At 41.3% G+C, this 12,312-nt stretch overlaps 1 protein-coding gene across 1 annotated transcript in view; it reads right to left on the bottom strand.

The window, feature by feature from the left end:
* MTMR12 (myotubularin related protein 12) overlaps positions 1-9,789 on the bottom strand; it is a 36,586-nt gene extending 26,797 nt beyond the window's left edge. Inside the window, exon 1 of the mRNA XM_080973451.1 lies at positions 9,430-9,789. Within this exon, the coding sequence (XP_080829577.1) occupies positions 9,430-9,774 (345 nt within the window). The 5' untranslated portion in view covers positions 9,775-9,789. The remainder of the gene's footprint in view (positions 1-9,429) is intronic.
* Positions 9,790-12,312: the final 2,523 nt, after the last annotated feature.

Raw genomic sequence — 12,312 nt, forward strand, 5'->3', positions numbered from 1 at the left:
TGTTATTTTAGGAATTGCATCAGCTAGCCATCATTTCCTATTTTCCTAATAGCTTAAAAAAACAAACCTAGCGCTTTAATTAGTCTGCCCGTTACTTCTCCAGGTACCTATCTGTGCTTTCTCCTCCACTGGGGGAAAAAACAATCCTTTTACATTAGTTACATCATAGACCATATTCTCAGCTGCTGCTTCACCAGTAATAAATAAGCCAGGAGTGCCCAGATCCTGTTCCACAACCTGTTTCAGCTAGGGAGAATATCACAGTCCATGTTTGTTGCATAAACAAACTAGTGCCAAGATAATAAATTTACCGTTAACACTCAACAGTGTTCTTTACTTCCTAGCAAGTAAGGCAAATGTCAAGAACATAGCAGCTCCAGTATTTTTTTTTGTAACATAGCTTTTATTCATTTTCATATTTGAACTGTTTGACATGGTTGCATTTTTTAAATGAGTGCTTACGGCATGCAACGATTACACAATTTTTTTAAAAATACAACACTCACACACAATTTTGTTAATATATTCAGAAATGTTCATCTAAGTATACATATACCAAAATGTGTAAAGTTGTGACAGATATGAAATGTATAGTAGCGCTTATTGCTTAGATTGCTGACCATAAGTGAATTTATTTTGTATCAACAACAATTAGAAATTATAGGAAGCGGGAGAAGGGAAAAATTAAAATATGTACTTCATGAATGCCAGGCTGTGCTGCAAACTATGGGCACTATTCTACCATATTATGTGTGGTATTAATAAAGTCACATCAGACTGCATAAAATTTCACAGAACCTTAGAGTTGGAAGGGACCCTAACCCCCTGCAATGCAAAAATCTCAGCTAAAGCATCCATGACAGATGGCCATCCAACCTCCATTTATAACCTGTTTAAAAACCTCCAAAGTTTGGCCTCTTGCTACTTTTTAATTTGTTTCAGTTTTTTCAATAATGCCATTTGCCGAATTGCATTGTAGTATTGGCCCATAGTTGACTGTAATGATTTCCATGTCCTGGCAATAGTTATTCTTGCAACAGTTAATAGATGTGCTATACAAATATTATGACTAAATACCGGAAGCTTTCCCTAACTATTGGAATTTATAATCTTTTCGAGAAAGTTTCCTGAAGTTGTTGGGGGGTATGAAAGAAGATTACTTTCGCTTTTAATAGCGCCAGCAATAAGGACAACTGCATTCCCAATTGCTTCCTTAAAGGAAGCAAATAATCTAATAAATAATCTAAAATTTCAGAGGGTTTTAAGTTAGTTCAGCTAATATACTGCCTCAGTATTCATTGCTTAGGCAAAAAGAGGGGAAAACACAATGAGCTAAGGCCACTGACTTAATGACCTACTTGCGCCTCTACCAAAAGTACGGTACTTGGCTGGCTGCTCTATCAGAAACATGATGCATGATAACATTGGTCCAAGCTGGACTCATGTCCTTATTGCTAGTGGCAATCCATTATAGTGTGACCCATTTCTAGTATCTTACCTAAAAGTGATGGTAAATATTGATTTTCCACCACCAATTCACCTTGTTTTACTAAGATGAAAACTATCTTGATAGTTTTTAAGATACTGGGAAAAAGCCAACATTAACATCAGTCTACTGTTGAACCTAAAACAGTAGGCTGATGTGGAAAATCTTATTTCCTTCTTGGCCAAATGCAACACTTTTCTACTTCACAGAAAATCTGCAAATTAGCCTGTACTAGGAAATGCCCATACTGGACAAGATAAAAAAAAAGTAGGGAAGGGCAAAGAACTAGGATGTTACAACCCTTAAATATGATTTCTCATTTACCTTCTAAAATCATGGGGCTATTAGTCAGAATGCTGCCTATACAGCTAATATATTTAATATTTCAGAAACTGTTTTCCTGATTATTTTGTTCAATGGTTCTGCAGTATTCAAAGCTTCTTGCCAAATTCCGAGTCTCACACAGACCAAGGACATCTGCATCACATGCACTAAGCAGCAAGTTGGCATGATACCAATAAACGTCATTAAATGAACAGATAGCCTCTGGTTGTCTAGCCTCTGAAGATCTAGAACACCTTATCTGTCTGGATGAAAAGTGGTGAAGGTTAAATAGCCACTGGAACAGCACTCCCCACCTGAATATTTTGGATGCCAAAGTCTCACTCAAATGTTAAAGAAATCCTAGCTAAGTAAGCTCTGGGAGCAAAAAGTTGTGTAGGGTCAGCTAGAGTATTATTTGAAGAGCTGTATTATTTGAAGAGCTGAAGAGTTTGAAGAGCTGTAGCTGTACCAGAAAGGTATAGCTAGAAGTTTACTAGTGTCAATTTACGCATGTCATGGTAAAGCATATACTGTATATAAGCTAGTAAGATTAGAGGCAAGGACTTGAGTAATATAACTGAACAGCCTAAGCTCAAGAACGGGGACAAAGCATGAAAATTAAACACGTGACTTGAAAACACTTAAATCTTAACATTCTTGATCCCTGAACTAAAAGGTACATTGGTAAAAGCTTCAAAAAAAACAACAGGATGCAGGTTGTTAAGACTGAAATGGTTTAGAGGTGGACAGTTGAAACAATAAATTGCACATTATTGAGATGTGCAGCTGCATAAAGAGCAAGTGTGCAGTCTCTAGATGTTCATAAGTCTGCTTTGCACATTGTGGAGTTATTCATCCCAATAGTCAGGAGCTGATTCAAAAACAGCCAAGGCAACAAAAAGACAAGAACTTTGAATGCATATTCTATCAGGCAACAGAGTATTTGATCAGATAACTGTAATCCATTTTTGGAAGTGCATAAATTATTTAAATATATAAATACACATCTGGATTCAAAGTTCCCTTTTCTGAAAACAGCTGCTATTCCGAGTGCATTTAACAAGTGGCTAGCAAATCCAATTTACACATCATCTTGGCTGTACCAAACAGACTACAAGTAGGGGCAGAAAGAAATGTATTGCAGATTTAAAGGTTCACCATTTACCAATCCTTAGAAAAATATACTGCAGGGTTGTTTTAATCCACTCAGACTCAGCTGCAATATTAACTATATAGTGCAGGGCTGTTGTAAAGCACTCTCTCCTATCCAAAGCTTCTTCAAACCAGTAATATAAAAATCTTTACATGCTTTGAAATTTTCAGTAGTAGGATTCTATTTTAAAGGGTTTCATTCTAATTAAGAAGAAAGTGAGAAGGAACAGAGCTCTTTGTGGCTACCTCTTGCAGAGTTATTTTGGTTGGGGTGGACTCATTGATAACAAATCCCAAAGCTACTTTAAAATCTTGGATTTCTCCATTATTTTTATGGGCAGCTCTCACCTCTGCCCCTGGAAACATTTTAAAATAGCTTCAGTATGAAGCAGGAAGTGGCCTATGAAGTCCGATTTTTTCTTTATACTTCATAGCTAGAGTCTCTTCCTTCTTTTCCATGCACTAACTTCCACCCCACTCCAACCTGGCTTTCTATGATTAATTCCCTGGGTGGAGGTGCTACTGCTTTGTCTACATAAATATAGACATTCTCCTTGGAGATCATAAATAGAATACAAGATAAGCCATGACAGGCAGTACATGCTGGAGTCAATTTTGTCCAGCATCATCAGCTTCTCTTTACCTGGCAAGAAGGATCTAGCTGGTTTTTAAAACATTTTGGTACTCTGCAAACACCAACACCCAGAGAGAGAGAGAGAGAGAGAAAAAAAAAATCCTTGACATAATCCAAACTGCAAAGCAGCAGGAAATCAGCCAAATATAGATGCAGCAAAGACTAAACTTTGCATAGCAGTGAACTGTTTATTGTGGGAAAATTGAGTGTTTACAATTAATAGTATCTACTCCAGGGGATGTGAAATTCCCTACACTTAGTTTAGCTTTCACAGATGAAATGACACTACTTCAGAAGTAGCTGAGATTCAAGACACAACAGTAAGTTCAAAAACACTGTACTTTTATCATAAGCTTACCTGGTCTTTCTGCAACTAGAATTACAAAACACCAGAAATGCAAAACTGATGAAACATATCCTTTCACCCACAATTTAACTTGGGTAATGCCAACCAGGTGTTTAGCTAATAATGGAAACTATCTTGAATATGTAACCCTGGCTATCAGTAATCCCTGGTAATGTCATTGGTTTTGACCAGGGGTGGGCAACCTAAGGTCTGTGGGCCAGATGTGGCCCAATTGCCTTCTCAATCTGGCCTGTTGACGGTCTGGGAATCAGTGTGTTTTTACATGAATAGAATGTGTCCTTTTATTTAAAATGCAGCTCTGGGTTATTTGTGGGGCCTGCCTGGTGTTTTTACATGAGTAGAATGTGTGCTTTTATTTAAAATGCATCTCTGGGTTATTTGTGGGGCCTGCCTGGTGTTTTTACATGAGTAGAATGTGTGCTTTTATTTAAAATGCATCTCTGGGTTATTTGTGGGGCATGCCTGGTGTTTTTACATGAGTAGAATGTGTGCTTTTATTTAAAATGCATCTCTGGGTTATTTGTGGGGCATAGGAATTCATTCATTTCCCCCCAAAAAATATAGTCCAGCCCACCACATGGTGGTACCACTGTATTTGGCTTAGAACAAGGAACCCTGGGTTGAGTAGTCTGCTCAACCATGAAGCTCACTGGGTGACCTTGGGCTAGGATTGCTCTCTAAGCCTAAAAAATGCTATCAATGTTGTACAGAAAATAAAATGAGAGCAGGAGAAACCATATGTGCCTTCATGGAAGTAGTATATAATCTTAAAATGTACCCAAGGCCAATGGAGTTGCCATATGGCTTGCAATGCTTCACAGTTAACTCCATTAGAAACTAACACAAAATGTGTCCTGACAAGAGTTGTCTGACAACATACTTATCCCAGGGATTTTCCCCAAGCACCACTTTGCTCCCATTTAATGAATGCAACTTAACCTTGAAATTCTCCCCGCAGTACATACAAAACTGAAAATAGAAGTTTCCCCCCAGGATAACTTTGAGCTCATCTGAAGCTTAGGATACTTTTGTGCAAGTTATCTCTGAAGGACCTGACCCCCCCCCCCCAAAAAAAGACAATATACTAGATACTAGGAAACTTTATCCGAATTTGTTTCCTATTTAGTGTTTGTTCCAGTATAAATTAACATGGAGATAACTAAACCAACAAACCCAAACACCAAATTTTAGTAGTGCCGCACAGTAATTGTATTTTTATAACAATTATTTGGGATAGTCAAATCATTTTTAATGTCCTTCAGTTTACGCCAAAGCAGAATGAAACTATAAACAAGTAAAACCAGTATGGAACTGGCCGGAAGGGCAAGTTCAAGTATCTGCTTTCATTACTTTGGCAAGTAAAAGCATTGTTTCTGCTTTCTTCCCCCGTCAAATTGGAAGCATGGCACCATTTCTTTTAAAAGTAGCTTCTTACAACATCTTCCATAACTCTAAACTCTGCAATTTTCAATGTATTCTGGCAAGAAACAAGGGATATTTTCCTGACCATTATTCAGCTTCACCACACTAGGTACACAACAGCACCATATGGAACTTTACATACCGGTACCTGTCACAAGTCATTCATTAGCTGTTAAATTTGGAATACAAGATTAACTGGCACCTGCTTAATGTGGGATATTATCAGCCAAACCTAACTAATACCACAGAGCTGTAGGCAAATACTCAGACCATAGAAATACAATGGTAAACAGGGCTCTGTGGAAAAGGGGCATTTCCTCTTTCTTCTCTCTATCCCTTTGACCAGCATTGGATGCAGTCATGCCTCAGCTTTAGGTATACGCCTGAGGCTGGTTATACTGTAAATATAAGCATTTTGCCTGCCTAGCTTTTACTGTTGCCTTTGCATGATTATAAATCTTATTCTTACACTTACTTTACAAGTTGTTGTCTGATTCTTTTTTAAGTGGGGTAATAAAGGGAAAACCAGCTTCATGGCTAGACTTGCTCTAAACAAGGTTTTACAGCCCAATACCCAAATGCTTCAATTTTGCTGCTAAGGATGGGACTTTTAAAACTCTTCATCCCATACACATGGGGGCCTGGAGGGATAAACTGCAATTAATATATCCTCTCCTACCTATTAAAACCCACCTCACGCTTAACACTCTCTCAATGCAAATATTTTCCTATGCACAGTCAAACCAGTTGGCTCACTGCCTGTCTAATCAGGAAGCAGCAATATGCACAAAATTCCAATTCTCCCTTCACAAAGGTAATCTAGAAGATGCACAAGTCACAGGCTTGCAGTTACCCACACATTACTGTACACCTAAATTTATATCATGAGCCTTTGAGCAAAAATACATACAGCCTCTGTCTGAGAAGAGATGGAAAATCCTACAGTGCACTTACATCAGCAGTTATTATCTGAAACCATCTATTCCCCTATTACTCTTTGATTCCATATGTAGTTAATAGTTTGCTGCAGAATATGTATGAACAGGAGATGTCGGGGTTGTGAAGCAGCGCCTCTTCCATCACAGCATTCCAACAACACAAATTGCCCTCCAATACCCTGCCAAAGACAACCTTCTCTCCTCAATTGACTAAACTCCCTCAGCACACCTGTCTACCTAATGATAAGCTCCTCTGGCATTTAAAAGAAAGCAGGAAATGCCATATTTCAACACTCCACTCTCACACCATTCTTCATTGGCTCTGTCATACACTTCCAAATATCAGCTTTTGGGGGTAGTGGGCACATTTGGGAACCTGAAAAATCCTCAAGGACATTGCAACAACAGGAAGAACATCTTCCTTCAAGAATGTGGGCGGGACTGGGACTTATTTTGAATTTTAAAGCCTAATAGCAGCAGGGGAAGAGCACTGTAGCCAACAGATGGCTTTTTTTTCAAGCCAAGTTGTAGCATAGGTGACATTTTTGGCAGGAGGAGCACAGCTGGTCAAGGCGTTAGCTTATTTTCTTCACACCTCCCTACCCCACAAAAAGCCCCCTTTGCCACAATTAGGCTTGAAAAAATGCCTACAAAGCTTCTTTCAAGCCTAATTGCAACCAAGCAATTCTGAGAGGGAGTCCACAGAATTACACCTGCCTTACACCTAGTGATGTGAGGTGAGAATATTCAGAAATCCTATCCCAACCACACCTACTTAGCACCACCCATCTCTGACCAAGCTACTGTATAAAAGGGGAGGGGGGAAGAGAAAAATTTAATTGGGTTTTTTGTCCCACATGCAATCATACTTTAGTACAATCAAGAATGCAGTTTTGCAGATAGATTTGATTTGTAATGGCAGAGGTCACCACAGGCAGAGAGCAGGTTTAACTCCCATCAGAGGTGCACACCTTTTCTATATATTCCCCTTATAGTAATTAATGGCTGCTATTCACTCTTATGGGAAATAGAAAATTGCTATTTTTACAATGATGGCAAAGTCTGGCTGACTTCCTCTTGACAGTGGAAATATAAAGCACACTGAGTGCTTTGCACTATAGGCTTCCTTCCCCACCTACTTTTGTCACAGCAACAGGTGCTTTACTGTAACTACAAATCAATATACTACACGCATATAGAAGAGGTCCTTTCCTCACAATGCTACTTTAGCCTGCACCCAACTCAGATTTAAGGAGCTTGGAGGGAGCAAAGCAGGAAGCATCCCTTAAGGAACAAAATGCAAGACTATCCCATGCAGGATTGAGTCATATCACTTCACAAAAGTTAAACTGGTCTGACATACCTTGGCAGCATTCAGAAAATGCAAACTTATAATTGACCTTATTTCATCCCAAGTATATAAAGGCTGACATTTTAAAATGAAGAATTACAGGGAGAAACTAGCCTCTCTATCAACAAAGCAATATTTGGACAGTAAGGCTACAACCCTTTAAGCAGCCTTACCTGGAAGTAGGTCCCAGTGAGCTCAGTGGAGCTTGATACTGAGTAAACACATAGCTAGGGAGGGCCTTACTTCGACCACAGTAGGAAAGCTGGTATCAAGCTAATGGTTAAATATGAAGCTTCAACAGGGGCACTTCACCAAGCAAATGTATTTTTTAAAACCCATTATTCAACGACACTTATTTTTGTTGAAAACACACCAACATGAGGACAGATATGACCAGCTACCATCAAGATGTAAATAATTTCATGGTTTCAATGTTTTTTGTTTTGTGCAGTTAAAAAAAAAATCAAAACCCCCAGTAATTTAACATTATCAAAAACTAAATTTATCCTTATTGTCTTCCCCTGTTTTCTCCTCCTCCCACTGCTGTTACCTTCTCCCCCCCCCCTTCCCATCAAGTAAGCTTTTAAGCTCCCGCGGCAGGGACTTTCACTGTACGAAGCACCACACACACGCTGACGCCAGACAAGCAAATTCTCCTCCTTGCACACTTGGTGACTGCCCCCCCTCCCCTCAAAGCAAAACAGTGCAGGGGGGGTGTGAGAAAGTGAAAGCGCACCACTGACCGAACTTCACAGCAGGCACACTAACCTACAAACAGGAAAAAGCAATATATTGTTATCCTAAAAAGCAAAAGTCTTGCGGCGTCACGAACACAAGGTTTATTATTATGGTTACACTTCTGCGGAAGCCACGTCCTGCTGATAACGCCAAGGTTGCAGGTTCAATCCCCAAATGGGCCACGTGCCTACTCCTGCATTGCAGGGGGTTGGACTAGATGACCCGGGGGGAGGGGAACCCTTCCAACGCTATACAGTAGTTCTACGGCTAGTTTTTTTTTTAAAAAAAAGCTTCACTTGTGAGGGGCACATACTCCCCAAATAAAGCAGGGACCACCGACCCAACTTCGCAGCACCTGAAGAAAGCAACTCTTCTAAGAGACCTGAAAATTAATCTGTCATGGGTTTTGAGACCCAAGACTGAGAAACAAACGCCAGTCTAAGCTTTTGTGGAATAAATAAGGAGGTCTATTAAAAATAGTAATAACGGAAGATAAGCATTTAAAAAATATTAATAGTGTTATTAAAAGTGCACTTTGTCAGGGTGTGTGTGTGTGTGTGTGTGTGTAGGGGGCGAGGTGGGCCGGCGTGGGAATGGGGTCCTCCAGGGCTATTTACAAATATATACATATATATATATATATATATATATATACACACACACACACACACACACACACACACCCCTTGAGAGTGTCCTCTCCTGACAAAGTGCACTTTTAATAACACTATTAATACTTTTTCAATGCTTATTTTCCGTTATTATTATTTTTAATAGACCTCCTTATTTATTCCACAAAAGCTTAGACCAGCGTTTGTTTCTCAATCTCGGGTCTTATATCTATATATGTAAATAGCCCTGGAGAACCCCATTCCCACGCCGGCCCACCTCGCCCCCTTCTCCCCACTCCCTCCCCGTCCCCCGCGCGCCGCCAGCCAGCCCCACCCGCGAGCGCGCGCGCGCCTCCCTCCCTCTCAGACCAACCGCCTCGCCTGGTCCCCTCAGTCGCCGACCTACCTCCGGGCTGATGTAGGAGACGAAGGAGGGCTTGGCCGGCCTGGCCCCCGCGCCGCCCCCCGCGCCCAGCATGTCTGGCCCCCGCGAAGTCCCGGCGGCGGCGGCGGCGGCGGCGCTGCCAGGGCTCCGGCCGGTGCCGGCGGGCGAGGGCGGCGTCGGCAGCTCCTCCCAGGAGGACTCCGCGGCGTCGGCGTCGTCCTCCAGCGCCGCCCTGCTTCGCCTCACGTAGTTAATCCCTCCCATCGCAGCGAGCGGCAAGAGCCCACAGTCCCGGCGGCGACGCACGTGAGCTTTTCCCCCCGCCCTATTAATGCACGAGCTCCGCCCAGCCATCCGCACCGCCATTGGGCCGGCAGGAGGTCGATCTCAGGCAGAGGTCCCGCCTATCTGCCACGCCCTTTCTCGCTCGCTTTGCAGGGAATGGTCGTTCCCGTAAAAAAAGGGGTGGGGAAAAGTGTCGTGGGACGAATCACAACATTTATTAGATAAATGATTTATTAAAAAAAAAAAAAAAATCCGAGGGCTGAACGACAGATACGTTACCCAATCAGCAAATGACTCACGGAACGGCTTAAAAGGAGAGGTGATTTCCTTGTCCCCTCCCCTCCCCGCCGCCTGGAACTCTGAGCTGTATTAACTGTAGTGCCGCCGCACCCGCATCTAGTTTCTCATAATGCAAATTTAGGTTGCACGGTTTGTAAAGTTGTGTGCGACTATAAAATTTCCAGGAACCCAAAAACAAAATCAGATGCAACGTGTTTGTTTTAAGTTGTTATGGGAAATGTTAGGATCCTTCTGCCTTGGTCAGACCACACTGGAGTGCTGTGACCAGTTCTGGGCGCTACAAATGGTGAAGGATATTGACAAGGTGGAACGTGTGCAGAGGAAGGCAGCCAAAATGATCGAGGGTCTGGAAGCCAAGCCTTAGGAGGAATGTTTGAAGGAGCTGGGCATGTTTAGCTTAGAAAAGAGGAGACTGAGAGGAGATGGAAGATGGAGCAAACTTTAGTTGAGATGTCTGCATCGATGATCCTTGTGGCCCCTTGCAACTCTCCCTTTTCAGGCTGATCAACCAACATCTATGGGAAGCCCACAAACACAATGTGAGTGCAAAAGCATTCTCACCACTTGTGGACACCAGCAGGGGAGGTAGAACAGCCTTATGTTGCCCTTCAGGGTGCAATAAGGATGCAAATCAAAGCAATAAGAACAAAACCACACACACAAACAACAACAACAACTACATTCCTATTTAATGATATCTATACTGCACTTCCATACGAGTATTTCCGGGGTTGTTTGCAATAACTAATAAACACTTTGCAATAATAAAACTGAGGAAATAATCATGTCCCGCCCCCCCCCCGCGCACACACCTCCCCCCCCCCCGCTGCTGTAAAGTGCCAGTTGAAAAAATTATGTAAAGCACTCAGAAGGGGGCCTCTTTAAGGTTTTAATGCTGTATGTTGGCAGGTTGATAATTGCAGGTGCTCATTCAACTACTCAGGTTGTAAGGCTCTTGGGCTGTAACTGCCATCAGCTGAGCTTCCAGCTAGTATGGCCAATAATTATGGGAAGCTGTGGTTCAACAATACCTCAAAGGTCAAAGTTTCTCCATCCCTAATCTAGGGGGTTAATAGTAAGTAAATCTATTCTGCTTGGAAACAGAAGCCCAGGTGAGATGTGTTTGCAACACCTGGTCACAATTAATAGCTCAGCAGCTAATTAATTTTGAATGAATTGCCCCAGCTGTTTAGAAAGTTGTTTGAGAGACTTGCAGCTGTTTGGGAGTGGATAGGATGTGTAAGATGTTTTCACTTTTAATTAGAAATACAAAGACTGAATGTCACCCTGTTGGCAAAGAGCCTTTGTAAAACAAATTATCAATTTATGCAAAAGAACGAAAGTTTGCTACCACAGCCTTCTCTCACTTTGTCTCTCCCTACTTCTCTTCTTCCCCAACCTTATGCAGTCTATAACAATGTCTCTCATTGGTGGCCAGATGATGGGAATTGTAGTTCAACAACATCTGAGGGAAGAAAGGTTTTCCACGCCAGCTTTATATACTTAACTCTAGCAGGGATTTTGTATGCCAGACGTTGGAAGAGTTAAAAAAGAAAACAACCAAGAAAGAGCCAATTAGGAAGTTATGGGAACAGGAAGGAATACTTAAAGTAAGAACAATCATGGAAAAATAGAAGACATATAACAGAAGTTTTAAATAATTTGGTCCCGTGAGTGATTTCATGATGCCCAATATATTAAGGAAAAGCTATGTGTTTCATGTAGTTTATTAAATAGTATTATCAAACATGATACTGCCTGTCTCTGCCGGGGTTTTTTGTCTTGTTCTGGCAGTACAAACAGTGGTACAGGATTTGTTGGGAGGAGACAATTGTGTTGGATAACAATCTGACCCTAAGTAGCACTAGGAAGAATGACAGAAATCATAAATCTTAAGCGGAGTCATGAGTACCAAGAGCTCAGTCCTGGAATGTGTGCAGTAATACACCTGACTGTATGCAAAATGCCTTTCCCTCCAACAGGTAAAGCTTTTGCATCACAGAACATGACCACCTGATAAGACTTGCATCATAGTGCTTCTTATCAAGCAGTACATAATAGCATTGTAATATCAGATGTCCAGCCTGTTTCCTGAACAGCAGCCATTATGTCTGAAATTGACTTATTCATTAAACTGGCAAGTAAGGCAAGTCAAAGTTTTACTCAGGTAGGATTACTTAAAACAGATGAGGTCTTGTTAACTGGAGAAATTTCTCCAGCAATTAAAAAATGTTTATCACCTTGAAAATCTTGTTCTCATTCTATTGGAATTTGGAAACAGCGTACTTAAGACTTAGGCTACAATCCTGTACCCTTACC

The sequence above is a fragment of the Podarcis pityusensis genome, assembly GCF_964106645.2.
Source record: "Podarcis pityusensis genome assembly, chromosome: 11".
In the NCBI taxonomy this organism is placed as follows: domain Eukaryota; kingdom Metazoa; phylum Chordata; class Lepidosauria; order Squamata; family Lacertidae; genus Podarcis; species Podarcis pityusensis.